The sequence below is a fragment of the Littorina saxatilis genome, linkage group LG2 (assembly GCF_037325665.1).
Source record: "Littorina saxatilis isolate snail1 linkage group LG2, US_GU_Lsax_2.0, whole genome shotgun sequence".
Lineage (NCBI taxonomy): Eukaryota > Metazoa > Mollusca > Gastropoda > Littorinimorpha > Littorinidae > Littorina > Littorina saxatilis.
Window position 1 is genome coordinate 97,954,449 of NC_090246.1, and position 18,966 is coordinate 97,973,414.

Genomic DNA, 18,966 nt, shown 5'->3' on the forward strand with positions numbered 1-18,966 from the left:
GAAAATTTATTGGCATATACGTTTTGTGGAACTCGAAATTTAATATTCACTCAAGTTCATATGCACTCAGAAGTTTTCATACAGCTCAGAATCATGCATTCAGGAAATGTTTCAAACAGGTCAGAATCATGCATTCAGGAAATGTTTCAAACAGCTCAGGTTCACAGTGAGGAAATGTTTCAAACAGCTCAGGTTCACAGTCAGGAAATGTTTCAAACAGCTCAGGTTCACAGTCAGGAAATGTTTCAAACAGCTCAGGTTCACAGTCAGGAAATGTTTCAAACAGCTCAGGTTCACAGTCAGGAAATGTTTCAAACAGCTCAGGTTCACAGTCAGGAAATGTTTCAAACAGCTCAGGTTCACAGTCAGGAAATGTTTCAAACAGCTCAGGTTCACAGTCAGGAAATGTTTCAAACAGCTCAGGTTCACAGTCAGAAAATGTATCATACATCTCAGATTCCAACCATCTTCCTGAACAATGAACACCACTTTAACATCCAGATGATCTCGTGTCCCTCCCTTCCCTTCTTCCTCGCCCCCAGAAACCAATTCTAAATTAAATGTAACACTTCAATGCAGTATTGACCCACAACTTTCTTTTGCTTGTCGGCGGTCTTGGTCATCATATGCTTCAACTTCTCCGACAGCTCTCTGTTGGCTTCCGTGATGAATGACACCTGAAACAAACAACAAAACTCGTCAGATATGACTAGCATAGGTAAAATGGAAAAATAACAAATCAAATGAAAACCACCTTCTTCTTCTTCTGCGTTTGTGGGCTGAAACTCCCACGTACACTCGTGTTTTGCACGAGTGGAATTTTACGTGTATGACCGTTTTTTACCCCGCCATTTAGGCAGCCATACGCCGCTTTCGGAGGAAGCATGCTGGGTATTTTCGTGTTTCTATAACCCACCGAACTCTGACATGGATTACAGGATCTTTTTCGTGCGCACTTGGTCTTGTGCTTGCGTGTACACACGGGGGTGTTCGGACACCGAGGAGAGTCTGCACACAAAGTTGACTCTGAGAAATAAATCTCTCGCCGAACGTGGGGACGAACTCACGCTGACAGCGGCCAACTGGATACAAATCCAGCGCGCTACCGACTGAGCTACATCCCCGCCCATGAAAACCACCATATGCCCAGAAGTGCACACAAATAAATCTACACATCTTTATAACTTTCCAGTTCTGATCTATTTTGAAAATTAAAAAAATTAAACCTATCCAAAATCCATTTTTGGATTTCCGGATAAAAACTTTCATTTCAGCTCTTATGCAAGGACATGACATTTATTAATGGACACCAGAACAATTCTTTCAAATCTCCTATTTGGCAAATTGATGGAGTGTTCTTACTGCACACATATAATCAGCTTATCTCAACTAGTTTGCACTGTGTCTGATGGCATCAGAAAGTTTCAGACAAAATTTTGTTTTGTTTTATGAAACACTTTTTTTCTTCTTACCTTTGTAGAAATACAAACTGCAGAAGCAAAAAATAAAAAATAACTTGCTGAACTACATTCTGCACAAACTGAAGCACCAAGTGGTGGACCAAAACAAAAATGTAGAAGAAGACGAGTGGTGTTCAACTCTACTCACATATCTGTCTTCTTCTTCACTGAACTTGATGACCAGCTCATGGGCGTCTTTGGCCATGATGAACTGAGTGGCGTGGGCGTCCAGTGCAATGGCTTCCCATCTGGACAGCTGGGACAGCCGCTGCACACACATTGGAAAGAAAAACAAGCTCAACATGTTATATTATGTTTCTCCAAAATCACAGTTCAACTCCATTCTGCTCTTGTGTTTCGTACAGTCCACTTACTTTAAGAGTTTTTTTTTTTTAATGTTTTGTTTTCTAATTTATTGAACATTCCATTCATAAACCAATTGTTTTAAATGCATAATGCTTGTTATTATTTTACCTGGTTATCTTGTTCCACGTTTTTGTCTGACGCCACCGCAGGATGCTTCAGTTTGTGCAGAATATACTTCAGCAAGTCCTGCAACACAAGGATTTGGATAGATAATATGCATCGTTAGCTTCCTACAAATATGAATTATGCCTTTGTGCTTACAAATGCTTACAAAAAAACACGTTGTGATGATAGTCCAAGTTTCTGTCAACAGAATTGTCTGGAATAAGACCAAAAAGGTTAATGCCTAGCTGCTTTGTCACTAGACAAATAATATAAATGCTCACTTAGTTTTCTGAACAATCCACCAGCACGATGAATAACAATTTTTTTTTTAAACACAAATAAAAGTAATACTGTGCTTTAAAGAATGTTTTACAACCAACAGTATTTATAAAGTCCAACAAAACATCAATGTGACTAGCTGCTCATTCACTTTCTGAATACAAGGGTCAAAATAAAAAATAAGCAAGGATTAAAACTTACCACCACCAAATTGAAGGGCAGCTGTCTCATACTGCTCAATAAATAGGCCTCATCAAAAGGACAGCAAAGAATTTGGTCTCTTGGTCAGGTTAAGGAAGTACATGTATTACTATTACTTCTAAAATCTGTTTTGTGTGTGTGTTTTAAAAAAAAATTATTTATCTGTTATTTGACACCAAAATCTTCAGTTGTTGTCATTGTATTTGTTATTTTAATGTTTTCAGTACCATTCACAGAATAGCAAGAATATTAAATTCCCCTAGCTATGCAGTATAGACCCAAAGAACGGCTAAAGCTCGGAGAAAATGCTGTGGACAAATTTAGAAACCTTATTCACCGACAGATACATGCATTGACAATTAGCAGTTCATCTCTTAACACCAGCTAGCTATTTTCTAAAATGGTGGTGAAACTCCTTTCCTTAAGACCTCCACACCTCTGATAAAATCGTGTCTTAGTTAAACAGGAAGGAGTCGTAAACTAGAGGGAAATCTACAGACCTTACGGGACGGACATGGGTCAACTTTATGTGCAGACCCAGAGACGGAAGCCATGTCCCACCCCCGTGTCATCACAATGGCACGTAAAAGACCTTGGTCATTCTGCCGTAAGTGCAGGTGGCTGAATACACCTAAACACGCAGACACCTGGGTACCGCGACTCCGTTGCTGCTAGCTTTCCACTGGGAGGAAGCGACCCGAATTTCCCAGCGATGGGACAATAAAGTAATGAAAATGAAATGAAATGAAAAATGAAAACCAAGGTCTAAAATGGGGGCTCCAGTGTGTATCTTTACTTTAATGACTTCTAACTGCTAGAAATCATGCTGGTCACTCAATCACATCACCTGGTAAAGTCAAGGAAAACACAATGATAATGTTTTCACCGTCAAATCTGTCTATAATAATAAAGACCACCAAATGATCAACCAAACGTGTTCGTTGTAGAGAGGTGGTTGCAATAAAAAGGTGAATTATATACATGTAGAACAAAAATCATTGGGGCGCCTTTCAGGCGGTCGCAATAGGCAGGTCGTCGTTACCTTTCAGGCGGTCGCAATAGGCAGGTCGTCGTTACCTTTCAGGCGGTCGCAATAGGCAGGTCGTCGTTACCTTTCAGGCGGTCGCAATAGGCAGGTCGTCGTTACCAAGAGGTGGTCACCAGAGCAGGTTCGACTGGTTCATTTTTAATAACAAAAACATTGTTCTTCCGAAAAGTAAATGATTATTAACCCAAGTAGAAAGTAGAATGTGTTCTTTCATGCCAGGTTAACTCATTCAAAGCGCGTCTAAATCGAAAATTTTTAAGTAAATTTTCATTTGATTAATATACTTACCCGAATCACATAAAAGCATTGACGCAGTCTGAATTGCTAAGGTCTGAAAAGGCTACCCGTCTTAAACAATTTTAAAGGGAAGCAACCCAACCACCAAAAGGAAAACATAGCAATGGTAATGACCATATACCCAGGGAGTTACCTCCCGTACCGGGGTATGTGACGTCACCTCCACTGCTACACCACATGGAATCCTCATTACGGCTTTAAAGAAACTAAAAAACCATAAGCGGGGTTGGCGGGAGGGAATACACTATGTGATTCGGGTAAGTATATTAATCAAATGAAAATTTACTTAAAAATTTTCGATTAAATTACATATTCTTACTCCGAATCACATAAAAGCAGATAGCTTCAACAAGGCGGTGGGAATGAAAACCAAACACACTCTTAAAACCTTGCCAAAAAACCTGGTCTGCTGCCAAAAGGTCAGGGAAGGGCCCAGTGAGAAAGAAAATCTAACTCACTCTAAACCCTAGCCAGGAACTGGCCCACTGCCAAAAAGGCAGGAAAGGACCTGAGAACCATCTTGATTGACAGCCGAGATGTCTCTCAGGCAAAAAGTTGCGAAAGACAACATCAGAGAGCCAGAAATCTGTGCCCAGCACTTCTTCCTATCTGCTGGACCAAACGATCCAGAAAGAGACCCCAGCCTTGGATTAACCCTAGCCGAGTAGGGGGAAAGACAAGCTGCCCCCCCCCCCTTTCTATTGGAAGGAAATGCCGCCCTAGAAACGATCCGTGCGTAAGGATGTCCGCTCAGAACAGTGAAGGACAAACCTCACGGAGACCGTCAGACAATCATGCCAAAGTATGCAACCTTGGGATGGAGTGAAGCCCGAAAGGACTGTGAGATAAAGGTCAGCTCCAGAAAAGAGTGACCGATATCGAACCAAGAAAGAGAGAGAGACACCTGCGTACAAGGTACCAGAGCCCACCTCGACAGGAAAATCCCAAAAAAGAGACGTTCGCCGGTAATCCTCTACCAGTCAATGCGAAAGCAGAGAGAGAGGTAATACGAGGAAGTAGATCGCGTCTGACTAACTCTCAGTGAAAGACTGAGAGTCAGACGCAGAGATCAACGGGCAAACGTCGTAGTCATAGTTGCCTGTGGTAGAAGGGTGACTGTAAAAGGAAACCCGACCCAAGGGAAGTCGTCCTGATTCACCTCGTGCTAGGACGAGGAAGAAGCGGAAGAGCCCAATCCGAAGTCACAGGAACCGAAAATGCCATAGTCGCCCACGCTAGACAGGAGGCTATAGCACAGGCTAAGGCTGAACGCCATGAAGCCCGAAGGACAACCATGTACCAAAGTACCAACAGTACACATGTAAACGTAAGAAACGTAAGTTTCGGCTGTCAAATCAAATGCTGGGCTAAAGGCCCACAGCAAAGAAAAACCGGAACATTAGCTAACCCTCTGCCCAAAAGGAGAGGAGTAGCCAAAACCTGAGAGAGGTGTTAAGCCACAAAGAATGACTCCTCAAACATACATTGCCAAAGACAATGCCCCCTCCGGAAAATCTGAATGTTACTTCCGAGGCCAACTCAAGCGCAGCTCAAGTTTGGACGAAACACCAGAACGAGTCTGATCGCTAGAGAAAGACAGAGTCAGACTCGGCGAAAGACAAACCAGGACCAAGTCCAGAAGCTTGTGGCAAAAAGTGAGAAAAAATGAGGAAGCCTGAAGCCAGGAGACCCCACTCACACGGAAATCGTCCTATCTCATCTCCTGCTTAAGATGAGAATAAAGGAAGAAAGTCGAAGTCCGAAGCCACAAGAAAAGGGAAAGCAACCACCATCACCGCAAACAGGTGGAATGGCTGTTGCACCGGCCGAGGCTAAAAAACCTGGATGCCCGAAGGCCAGCCGTTGTTCCAAAACTCAGACGTACCTATGAAGCGTCTGTGAAAGAAACAACCTCTCCGGTAAAACCGGAAGTGCCACTGTAGCAGCCCGTGGCTGAACTACTGTCACACTAACTGGGGACTGAAGCAGTCTACCCGAAGAACAGCGTTAGCTCCGACCAGAAGAGACCTCAGCGGGTGCTCGAGCTGATGGGCTTAGATCACTGTTAAAAGATCGGACTGACGCATAAGCAAATATGCACGCATAAGATCGATGGGAGTCGCCCGACCTCACCACTCCCACAAACTATTGGCTGTGTACAGAGACCATCCAATGAAAATTGCAAGGAGGAGGCCCCACCGCCCTCCCAAAGTGGAGGGCGGAGGAGGGGGTGTGTGATCGGGGGCACTACCTTGTGGGGAGAGGCTTGCTGCTAGGGCTGCCCTTCTCCCTGCCCGAAAGTGATCTATTTCTCGACAATCGAGAATCAGGCAGAGACTGCCTATTGGCCGCCGGCTTAAATAGTCCAGAGGCCTGAGCATGCTTCCTCTGAGGAGGCTAGCTCTGTTTCGACCCTTGTAGAGAGAAGTCAGAGATCTGCTGACCTCTATTCGACTGAATCTACCTTTCTTTTCTGGTATAAACACCAAAGTTCAAAAAGTAGGTCCCTCTACCCCGAGCAAAGCCCGAGTGTCTCTCCAAGGCTGCTCAGAGAACTGAGAATGCGAGAGAAACAAGTCCCTCCGACACCTGACTGTAAAGTGAGGTGAAGGGAGGACAGGTCCTTTTTTGCTCTTTGTTCACCCTAACAGGGCTGACTAAAAGAGTGGAGATGTCATCAGGGTCCTGATACACGCTAAGTGTGAAAGGTTCAGTGACTCCGGGAAAGAGCGCGAGAGCGCTCTGACGATCATCTCCGACAAGGCAAATTCCAAAAACTGACGTCCAAAATCCTCTAAATTCCTGCATTACCAGTAAAGGTGTATGCGGAAGAGCAAAGACGCCAGCAAGTTCCGACCCAGCTTCAGAAAAGAGAACTTCTTATAACAAGAAGAAACCAAAACCGAAGCCTGTGTAGCCGAAGACAGCCAAGGCTGAGCGTGTTCCGGAACTGACCCGTGAATAACGAGTAGCAGAACCGGAACTCGTGGATACCACTTCAGGTAGGAGGTTGACTAGCCAAAAACCTGCGAAAGGTGGTACCCACATTGAAGGAGACTATTGACCCGGAAGTAGGAAAAAACTCCTCCTTCGCGGAACGGAAGTCCGACATCGCTGAATGCAACCAAAGAGGAAGCCGATGTACTTCCATAAAATATCTGGAAGTAACCTCCGTCGAGACCTCGAGAGAAGCCAAGAGCTTCGACGGAAATCCAGGACATGTCTGATCGTTGGCTAAAGACTGTATATCAGAATAGCCAAGAGAACTGACACGGCCTAAGTCACAGTTGCCAGTGGAACACTGCTGAACGGGATGACCGGAAAACCGGAAACCCGTCCACCCGGAAACCGTCCTGTCTCAACCCCTCCCGTAAGAGGGTAAGAAAAAGAGGAGGTAACATCCGAAGCCACCAGGCATAAACAGTAGACGCAACACCCAACCAGTGAAGAGACTACTTGTCACGGCCGAGGCTGAAAGCCTGAATGCCCGTAGGCCAGCCGCTGTTCCTCACTCACTGACATCCCAAAAGGAAGTGTTAGTAAGAAGAACAATGAATCCGGCAAAGCCAGAAACGCAACAGACAAAACCGCACAATGCAGAGGCAAAGATTGCGTGGACTGAGGCCGGAGGCCCGAACGCCCGTAGGCCAGACAACGGTCAACTCCAGGAAAGAACACACAGTGTAATTACAAAGGAGGACCTATGGTTCCGGTAAACCGGAAGCGCAACGCCAGCGGCTACCGCCCTTGCACTGAAAACGCCACTGCCCGCAACGGGACAAAGGAGAGATCAAAACAGTGCCGCCGGCGTTGAAAGGGGTGTCGACCCAACACCAGGGTGGTGAAAAGAAGACTGCCCTAACAGCCCATAGGGCGGATGCTGATCCTCGCTCACCAACAATCCGTGAAGGAGAGTCGGTAAGAGGAAAAGCAAATCAGGACTGAGCCGGAAACACACCCGACGTAAACGCACCTTGATGCAGAAACGCAAGGCATGAAGACTGGGGCCGGAAGCCCTGTTGCCCTGAGGCCAGTCCACGGTCAACTCCCACCATCACCTCTAAGTGTGAGTGTGCAGGAGGACCTTCGTTTCCGGGAAAACCCGGAAACGCGACTTCCGAAGGAAACCGCCTTTGCTCAGAGTCTACCGCACACGCATTGTGTACTGGACGAAACTGAACAGAAAACGCAACGAACGAAACCGCACCATGATGCGGAAACGAAGGTTGCGATGACTGGGGCCGGAAGCCCTGATGCCCGGAGGCCAGTCCACGGTCAACTCCGGCCACCACCTATGAGTGTGAGCGTACAGGAGGACCTTCGTTTCCGGGAAAACCCGGAAACGCGACTTCCGAAGGAAACCGCCTTTGCTCAGAGTCTACCGCACACGCATTGTGTACTGGACGAAACTGAACAGGAAACACAACAAACGAAACCGCACCATGATGCGGAAACGAAGGTTGCGATGACTGGGGCCGGAAGCCCTGTTGCCCTGAGGCCAGTCCACGGTCAACTCCCACCATCACCGCTGAGTGTGAGTGTGCAGGAGGACCTTCGTTTCCGGGAAAACCCGGAAACGCGACTTCCGAAGGAAACCGCCTTTGCTCAGAGACTGCCGCACACGCATTGCGTTTGGCCGAAACTGAACAGGAAAAAGGGAGTGACCCTTGCCAAGTGAGCTCCGTCCCAGCAGGGACCGTCCGGTGGCTTCACTAGAGCCAGTGGACAAGCTCGCATACCTTGTAAGCTTCCAGAGGAAGCAGAAGTAGCAGAAGTTCCGTCATCACCGGATGTCGTCGCAACCGGAAAGGAACCGGAAGCGAACGAGCGAGAAACGCTCACCGCCGGCGGATGTACGAGGCTTGGAGTAGGTGTACCACGCTTCAATTCCCGCACACTAAATTGCATATCTCTGGAACAAGAAAGCTCAACAGAGAAGTAACAAGAGACGCTTGCCCGTCTTGACGAAACGGACGAGCGAGCCGCAAGTAGAAGAACGACCCCCGACAACGAACGTGCGTCAGGGGAAGAAAAGGTAACAGACATGATAGTGTTAATCTCTTTGTCCGAAAGGACCACTAACACGGGAGGTATAGGAACCGCAGAAGACGATTAAGGCTTAACTTTGCCCTTGACGTCGCCCTTGCCCCGTTTACTACCGTTATCTGCCATGCCGGCCGAAAATACAAATGGCGGCCAACAACAACAACAAGCTACTGACGAAAATTCGCAAGTCCAAAAGGACGGAAAATTATCAATAACAAGTCAAATATTCTTACTAAAAGCAAGACAAAATGGAAAGAGCTCACCAACTACACGGTAGAAGACAAGCAGACGGGTAGGTGGACGGTGGGAGTAAAAACTCCAACAAACCACACAGAGCCTTCAAAAGACGACCTCTCCTCCAGAGCTGAAAAGTCGTAATGAGGATTCCATGTGGTGTAGCAGTGGAGGTGACGTCACATACCCCGGTACGGGAGGTAACTCCCTGGGTATATGGTCATTACCATTGCTATGTTTTCCTTTTGGTGGTTGGGTTGCTTCCCTTTAAAATTGTTTAAGACGGGTAGCCTTTTCAGACCTTAGCAATTCAGACTGCGTCAATGCTTTTATGTGATTCGGAGTAAGAATATGTAATTTAATTTCCCCTGTGTTCCCTGCCAGCGCGCGATTTAGAGCCATTTTGAAAAAATTATTAAAAATCAACAACACAAAATAACCTTACATACCTTTATGTTTTGCAAAGTTTGGAACTTACTCTTTTAGAAAATATATGAAACATTTGAAAGTACATACCTTTTGTTGTCTTCATATCCAGGCAAAATATCCAATTTGAAGCAAAACAAAAAAACTTGTTACGTCATGGGTTCATCATACACAATGTCATGATCGACACTTTCATTGCCAGAATCATCACCCAAATGATCGTCCATTGGCACAAACTCGTCACCAGAATCTAAAATATCATCTCCACTATCATCATCGCTAAGGTCAAGATCAGAACCGTACTGAATAACAAGTTCTAGCACTCTTTTCAAGTTACTACGTCTCAGCAGAACGATCCGCCATCTTTGAAAAGTCAAAACACGTGGGTCGCACACCGCCAACAAAATTAAATTAATCCCAACAATTGAAGGGAAGGAACTGTTTACAGTGAATGGTTCCACTGTAGACAGACAGAAGTTCATTGCAGGGGTTGTTTCCCTTGGTCAGCAGGACCGTTTACACCGTTAAAAATTCGTGATATCCGTCGGATCTCAAGTGCCGGCACGCAGCCAACGCTAAACACAGGTGTCGGACTTCCAGGTCCGACGCGCAGCGAATGAGTTAACCTCTGATCAGAGGGACCTCATATTGCTACTACAGTTGAACCTGCCCTGGATACTGCCTCTCCTTAACGACCAACATAACAACCACCCAAAAGGATCCCGACGAGTTATTTTCTACATAATTCACCTTTGTACAGCGACCACCTGTTTATAAAGACCAGTTTGATCGGTGCCTTAGGTGGTCGTTATAGACAGGTTGGACTGTACCACTGTATCTGGAGCATTGTTTACGCAAAAAAATGAACAGGTAAGACATCTGCAGCCCGTAATGATAAAGGATACACAAGAAATGCCTTTTCCCTGGAGAAGGGACAGGCTGCTGCCTCATCACCGGCATCGTACATGCAGATGCCTTCCTCCTCCATCTCTGTATTTGACAAGTCCAGCCCCACATTTTCCACTGCTACTTGCACAGCTTCCTCTGTTGCACTGTCAAAGAAAAGAAGAAATTGATGTTTTTTTCAGAAAGCTAATTTTAATAAGCGTGCTTACCATACTTGACAATGACATCGCCTAAGGCAAAAAGTAAGGTATGGTACAGAACAGTAGAAGTATGTGTAATCAAATTAAAACAAAACAAAAACATAAGCCTGTGCTTCCACACACATGCATGCACAACATAAAAATACTCACACTTGATGAAACTTGACCTGTTATTGCCAGGTGGGTGAACTGGTCTGTTGTTTTCTCAGAAAGAGAGTTTCACTTTCAGCTTCACATCTGACTAATGTTTGTTTTCCTACTGAGTACATTGGAACAACAGTTTTATCTGGGGGTGAAATAGGGCAGTTATTATATTGTACTTCGAGCAAGGGAGCTTGAGCTTGAAATAGGTCTGTTTTAACACAGAACACATGACACAGTTTCTGTGACTGTTTTGGCAGAATGTAACGTTCCTTCTCACACAGAAGTAGTACTTACCATGCTGTCACCAGGCTTCAAATAGGAGCTGATTTTTTCCAAAACATAATTTGCACAGAGCATTTGAGCACAAGTTTCAGAAGAGACAGATGCTCAACTTCCACTTGGAAGAGTCTGGTTCATTGTAGTTTGTATTAGCAGAGAGCAGAATCAAAACTGCTCGAGTTTTGCATTTGTAAGACACTGAACCATTTGTGTACTTAAAATGTCCCTGATGTATTTGACCTGTAATCTTTACCTGATGTATTTGACCTGTAATCTTTACCTGATGTATTTGACCTGTAATCTTTACCTGATGTATTTGACCTGTAATCTTTACCTGATGTATTTGACCTGTAATCTTTACCTGAGAAAGCAATGCAGAGCAAAACAGACACACGTTTCGGGCAGCTCATCCGACTGTGCGGTCATAGCTTTGTACATGAGTCCAACGTCCTTCCTCTGCAGCAGAGCTTCAAACAGCATCGCCACGTCACTGCCAGAGGAAGAAAAAAAAAAGCAAAGAAAAGTTTTTCAAGAAGACAACAGGGATGAAAACCATGCTTTGTGACCATTGTCAGTCGCGTTTAAAGTTAACTGTTTAAATATAGCCAACAAAGAAAAGTTTTTCAAGAAGACAACAGGGATGAAAACCATGCTTTGTGACCATTGTCAGTCGCGTTTAAAGTTAACTGTTTAAATATAGCCAACAAAGAAAATTCAGCCATAACACACAAGATGTTTCCGGAACTAAATCTGCCAGGGTTTTATACACTGCAGAAGAGCTGTATTTTTTAAGGGGCGCAACTTTTCTACAACTTCCACAGATTTCCAAACACTGTCACCCAGAAAAATAATTCTGAATTCTCAGTTTTAAAGCTCCGAGCAATTATATCAAAAAGAAAAAGGCCCTGACCAGTAATACATGGTAATAATGTTTATCAATCAATGAGGCTTATATCGCGCATATTCCGTGGGTACAGTTCTAGGCGCTCTGCAGTGATGCCGTGTGAGATGAAATTTTATACGGCCAGTAGATTGCAGCCACTTCAAATGCATCATCATGCTAGCACAAAAACTTTCAGTTGCTTAAAATAAACACAGTATGTTTCCACTTCAAGATCATTCTAGTAACTTGCAATAAAATTCTCGCATCTCACCTAGTACCTGCATTTAAAACATTTTAAATTAAAACTGGTCAAACAAAGCATGCACACAAAAACAAAGACACGCACACACACAAACAAATCAATCAATCAATCAATAGGAAGCTTATATAGCGCGTATTCCGTGGGTACAGTTCTAAGCGCTTGTCGAAGAGTTGTCAACACAGGACTAACAAAGAAACTAACATCTACAGATGGACACGAACCCTATCACACACTAGCAAACCCTGATAAACATATGACAAACAACTGTTTAACAACAATGTACACATCAATAGCTAGGTCCAAACAAAATAATATTAAGCACAAAGAAAACACCTCTCACAGAGCACAGCACAAGAATGTCTTTTGGGGCACAACACATCACGTCAAATATGAAAGTCGCAGCCAGCTACGGAAAGAACTGAGTCTTCAACAAAGACACACACACATTAAGACACACACTCACACACACGAAGACATACACACACACACACACACACAGACACATTCACAAACACACATCTTACCTAGCAGAAACACAGTGTTGCGACACAAGAAACTCCAACTCGTCAGCAGGCCAAAACTTTTTCTCAGTGCAACACCTCTTGACAACAAGTGACAGGTCTTCCAGGAAAGCCCACACATCAGAATCCGGTAACTTGGTTTTCAGCTGTGCAAACTCACGTTTGAAGGCTGTGTAGCTTGAGGTCTAAAAAATAAGTGAACAGAAAAATATGTTTACTCAAATAAAATGTTGTTCTATACCTCAACATGGTTATGTGTTTGCAGCTCTCTTTTCCTGACACCCTGATGTGATTTGCTTCAACAGTAGGAATTCCTGATCTAAGAAACAAAGGAATACAAGCGCTCTAAATAAAGCTGATATGTGCAAAAAGAGTAGGTGAATTTTCTTTTTTGCTATAATTCCTGCTTTAAAACTGGCTGATCTAATCCATAATTCCTTTACCAGTTACATGTGTGTACGTCTCATTTCCCAACCTCCAGATATAGTATGTTTAAATGCTGCAACCCTTGCTTTGATTTTACACAAAATGCAGGCAGCATGTACACAAAGATGCGCTCAGTCAAGCAACCTCTTAAATTATTTCCCTTGCAAACAGCGACAAAAACAAAGTTCATAATAATTTACTTTTCAGGAGAACAATGTTTTTGTTATTAAAAATGTTTCTCAACTTACCTTCAATGGGTCACAAAGGTTTTTAAGGATTTTGACAATCTGTTTCTCTGCTGGTTCTTCCTGCAAAGAAAAGCAAACCTGCTATGCTGTACATACTGATGCAAGTCAAGTCTAATCATACAAATTTGCGCAAACAGAAACAATACAAACACAAAGACAGTCAAATGCAATGTTCCGTCCCCTTTAGATTTAAAAAGAAATGTGTATGTGTATTCCTCTGTGTGTGTGTGCGTGCACCCACGTGCATGCATTTGGTATGTTGTTTAAAAACTGATTGTCCTCCGACAAGCCAAATCTCAAGCAGTTATTCTGCCATTAGAGGCAAAAACTCTCACACACAATCATGTAGTGTTGAGACAGAAATCAAGACAAGAGATAGAAGGGGTAAAAGAAGGACAGAAGACCTACCACAGACTCTGCTGATTTACTCCTCTTCCTAGGTGACAACTGTGCATCAGCAGGTGAGGGTTCTTCTTCTGCTAGCGTCCCCTGGCGGTGGCCAATCATACTGGCCAGTGTCGACACTTGACATTCGTAACGGTGTATATACAGCGTCTTCCCACAGTGAACGAGGATGTGTTCTCGCTGACAGAAGGCCTGGAATGATAAATAGATAAAGTTTGTTCAATTATTATGCTTCGATAAATATAAACTAGTCAGAACTGTTAACAAAGAAAAACAACTGTTATACCCTGCGAGGTAAAATAATATCATGAATAGAGAAAAACTATCTCAAGAGGGCAGCAATATCACATTGGGTGAGGCTCAGAGCCTAATACATTTTCACTGATAACCATTAAACTGTAAAACTGCAGCAAACAAATCAGAAATTCTTGCCTCAGCACCAAATACTCATGCAATGAAATTTTTAAAATGTTCAAATGGTGTCATACCTGAAATGTACACAAAGTTTGAAGGAAGATCTATAACAGACGACTTTTTATGTATGTTTAATATATTGACTAAATACATAGGGAATGTTAAGTATACATATTTGCCTGTATACTCTAGACAGTTCTTAACTATCAGAAACCTCCATGACCCAGATCATGTTAAGAAAAAGGTGAAATGTTGTAGTACTTACCTTATCAAATGACCCTTTGAACGGAAACGGTTGCCAAGCTCTGATTTGCCCAAACTTTTGGTCCAGTATTGCCACTCCCCCTGCAAATAACATCAAAGAAAAATGCAACTCATGAACGCAGCACCATATAATAAACCTTTGTAAAACCAATATAACCTCTCACACAAGAATGCAAAAATTCCACAAAAATTGGTCATTCGGGAACAATTCATACTATGGGTTAATAATAACGTAGCAACAGCTTCTACATGATACGGAAAGATGCCACTTGCAATCAAAATCAGTAGGACTGACTTATCAGTGATATCTTTCCTGGTATTTCAAGCTAAACATGTGTAAAATACTGAACATTTCAATTTAATGCTGAAAAGGAAATAATTTTTTATGCATGGTGGAACAGAGCAGTTTTCTCATACACACTCATGCACCTACACACACCCTAAAGGCGGTATTTCATTGAGCCTGAAGTCGAATTCGTGAAGACTTCGCGAAAAGTCTTTGTCCCGCAAACTCAGTGCGAAAGCTCTGTGCTACCAGCTTCGCGAATCATACCTCACGTTGTCGACATTTCGCCCAATTAATAACAGGCTTAAAGGTACTTACTTTGATCTTTTTTCTGCAGGCCAACAATAGCAAAGTCATTGTCCGAGAGACAGAAGAGCGAGCAGGACGCCGACAACCCTTTCAGAAATATGGGCTGTCCCCGTTCAACAGCAGATGTTTCACTCAGCACCATGTCATGTAAGCTCCCATCACTCCCTACAGCAACAAACAAACAAAAAATCAACAACAACAAATCAGAGTAGGTCAAAGACAGAGTTAAACTTTAAAGTGTTTTCTTTTAGGAATTGACAGCTACAACATGGCCACAGAAATGTCTCAAAAGCAGTATATACGTATGTTTACAACAACTACAATAATGTCAGAAAGTTTTATCTCAGCTATTATGATATGTTTGACAGAACAGGACTTCGTTCCTATCCTGAAACTTATTCACCAAATCTGAACATTTGAATCTCTTCACACCAAAAATTCAAACTCTGAAATCTTATTTACTCTCTTTAAACATCCAACTTCTATTCATAAGGCTTAAAGGCATGAACATCTGAATCTACTTTTCTGTTTCAAGAATACATTAATACTATTTTCCATAGATAACCTTAGTACAAAAAATATGAACACCAGATTCTCATCTCTACAATTTTGGATATATATTTTAAACTGATTTACAAAATCTAAACACCCAAATATTCCTTATGCTCAACATCCCTGCCTCAGACACACATACACACGCACACTTGCAACACCATACATATTTTGATTCTCATTCACAAAACCTAAGTATTTACATTTCACTTACAGTTACACACCACTAAACATCTGAATCTCATTTAAACAACTTACAAATATTCCTCATGAGATCTAAACATTCAAAGATCACTCACACAACGTGAACAATCTGACGTCATCTTGTGATGGACCACGACAGCATGTACATGACAGCAGCGCACCATGCGATTCCAGGCGGGTTGCTGTATGCTTCCACAAGTCTTCGTGGGCACTGTACCAGTGGCTATGGATCACTGTATCCCCATTGCTCTTTTGAAACGAATGAAAGGGAAAAGGGCAAAAGGGCAAAAGGGTAGAGTATGAACATAAAAACAAGTCATTAAGAATACCATTATGAAAACTGGATAGACATTAAACACAAAAGTCTGCACTAATATTAAAGCAAAGTCTCTTCTGAGCCCTGACAATATTTTTATTTTCTAAAATTGTTATTGTGGCTATGACCTTTCCTCTGATTTTTCCTGACATTTGTGATCAGGGCCTAGCATTCGAAAAAGTGAGTTCAGCTTACAAAGGCGGGGGTCTGGGGGTCCAGGCGCAAAGCCCCTGGTGGGGGTTCAAGCCCCCCGAATTTGAAGATTTTTTGAAGATTTTTTACCTAAAATGACCCCCCCCCCCCCCCAAAGAAGATTGAGCAACTTATGCCTTCACCAACAAAAAACACAGACAGAAAACAAGAAAACTGACAATCTTGTGTTATTTGGCCTAAAAGTGCCATTCCCACTTCCATGAATACCTGGATTCTTTGTCACTGAATGGCTGACCACGTTCAACAATGTCGCTTCGAGACATTATTTCAAGTCTAGAGCCACAAAACACCGGCACAAAGCATGCTCGCGCGATGCCAGAGGAAGTGCGTGCTCAAGCAAACTGTCAAACCGATTGAGAATTGAACCGAACGGCGCACAAAACGAAAGCTGGGACTGTTTGGGTTTACCGTTTGGGAATAACAGGTTTTTGCATTTCGGCGTACACCAAATCGAGTTCCACGTACTGGAGATGTTATTTCGGCGTAAAGTACGCCTAACGGCTTACAATGCTAGGCCCTGTGTGATGCAACAAAAAGTTGCATGAAACAGGGTTATACCATTTTTGTTTTGTTTTTGGTCATATGAACACGGTTGGACTTCATGTTCTTTAGAAGTATAAAATAAAGACTCGCTAAACATAACATACAGTTCCTGACCATACTTTGAACAAGAAGCCTGAATCATCACGCTTCAGACAAAGAAAAACAACTTGCATCAACCAGCCGTACCTCAACTTTGGAGCAGGATGCGTGCACCACACAAACTCCATCCAAAAGCTCCACTGCAGTACACCAGGTGATACATTCCCCTTCAGACAAAAGCGCTTTCTGGTTCCCTCCCTTGATACCTCCGCCAAGAAAAGTGACAGTGCCATTCTCACATAACACAACAGGTTCATAGGACGGGAGTGAAAACAGTTTGTGTACGGCTGTTGGAATCTGCGGAAAGATGGACAAGAAAGTAGCTTTAGTCAAATTAGTGGAGGTTAGGCACTTTTTTAATTATAAACAGAGATGCTTTTGTCAACGCAATATCTTAATCACCAAAGAGAGAAGTAACTCAGTGAGATGATAGGAGATACAAAAGCACTAACCTTTGACTTCATGATTAGCCAACAGGCATACAAAAAACTATTCAAAAACTTCACCACAGCGTATTGATAAAAACGTTAAAAAACACTACTCACCTGGCGTTTCTTTGCTTTATCAAGAAGTGTATGCCCCTCTTTCCACATTAACACCTCCTGCAAAAAAGAAATAAAACAAATCATATAAATTACTTATAACTGACTATGGTAAAGGTGTTTTCCCTAGAGAGAACCAAACCCCAAAGCAACCAAATTTCAATTTCGACAAGATCTTCACACAATGCATAAACGCTAGGAGAAACAACATCACTTGATCAGGAAAAAAAACACCAAAATGACATCATGTCATCGAAGAAACAAGGTCACATAACAGCTGATCTCGGCGATTGGTGAATCTGAATGGTGAGAGAGAGGGGGAGGAGAACAGCACTTTCTCTTTTCCGCCAGTATTTCTGTGTATGTGTGAGCCCCCCTTTACCAACACACAAATTTAGCTTACACTTGCATCACCTAAAAACAAGTTGTGATGAACTGCAACATTCCTTAACCCATAGCCTCATATTAATTGGGCAAAGTCGACTTCGCAGAGTCTACGTTGCAAAGCTTGCTGCACAAAGCTTTGGCACTAACATTTTGGTGAAAAGACTATAAAGTATAATTGCAAAGTCAACTTCAGGCTCAAGTAAGAAGAGCCTTAAGCAGATTGCGCTCTAACATTTATTCAAAGTGACCAACCCATGCTTTTTGCCCATTTTTTCTGCTGTAATCAATGGCCCTTTGGCATAGCTACACTGTGATTATAAATGTTATTACCTGATTATTTTGGACAAGAAAATATTCTTTTTTCTCTTCATTCCACACAGCTGGACTTGAAATGTTGACACCGACTCGGACTGGAAGACTGGACACCAGTTTCTGATCTGAAAGCTATAAAAAAAAAAAAAAACAGAGAGAATTAGTTCAATCTATAAGTTAAACAAAATGTACCGTACTTTCCGGGTGACAAGGCGCTTCGTTGTAACAAGACGCACCCCCTTCTTTTTAAAAAAAAATTGTAATCCAGTCACCCATTGGACGCAGGGGGCCGATAGGGTCAAAGGCATTGTGATAGCTGGGTGGCCTTGTTTATAGACACGACCTTCTTCCCAGGGGTCAATGACCCAGTTTTTGCCATGATAGGTGGTTCCCCTGTCATATCTGAGAGAGGAAACACTTCCTGCACCGGGGTCAGTGACCGAGTTTAACAGAGTGGAAATCTGTGTGTGCGGCCAGATCAAAGGCAGGGCAGTACCTGGTAGCTGAAACATGCATTATCACAAGTTGTTTGACTGGTACTCAAGCGGTCTCTTTGATTTTTTTCGTATTTCATACACGGATTAGGCGCTTCGTTATACAAGACGCAGGGGTCGAACTCGAGGAAAAAAGTCGCGCCTTATGACCCGGAAAGTACGGTACTTGTCAAGTACACATTATCTAATGTTCACTTATTTTTTGCTGCAAGTTATTAAATTAATTTTGAAAGCATGACAACAGATTGAATTACAATACTATTGACAGGCTTCCATTTGAAACTTCAAGGTTATC

At 43.0% G+C, this 18,966-nt stretch overlaps 1 protein-coding gene across 1 annotated transcript in view; it reads right to left on the reverse strand.

The window, feature by feature from the left end:
• Positions 1-187: 187 nt before the first annotated feature.
• The window catches only part of LOC138960269 (nucleolar protein 11-like), a 22,184-nt gene continuing 3,405 nt past the window's right edge, over positions 188-18,966 (reverse strand). The window contains exons 2-16 of the mRNA XM_070332092.1: positions 18,196-18,309; positions 17,482-17,538; positions 17,024-17,233; positions 15,861-16,014; positions 15,019-15,174; positions 14,416-14,495; positions 13,740-13,928; positions 13,332-13,391; positions 12,661-12,842; positions 11,353-11,481; positions 10,368-10,514; positions 2,412-2,490; positions 1,935-2,012; positions 1,609-1,728; positions 188-677 (exon numbers count right to left, since the gene is read on the reverse strand). Coding sequence (XP_070188193.1) covers positions 552-677; positions 1,609-1,728; positions 1,935-2,012; positions 2,412-2,490; positions 10,368-10,514; positions 11,353-11,481; positions 12,661-12,842; positions 13,332-13,391; positions 13,740-13,928; positions 14,416-14,495; positions 15,019-15,174; positions 15,861-16,014; positions 17,024-17,233; positions 17,482-17,538; positions 18,196-18,309 — 1,881 coding nt within the window. The 3' untranslated portion in view covers positions 188-551. The remainder of the gene's footprint in view (positions 678-1,608; positions 1,729-1,934; positions 2,013-2,411; positions 2,491-10,367; positions 10,515-11,352; positions 11,482-12,660; positions 12,843-13,331; positions 13,392-13,739; positions 13,929-14,415; positions 14,496-15,018; positions 15,175-15,860; positions 16,015-17,023; positions 17,234-17,481; positions 17,539-18,195; positions 18,310-18,966) is intronic.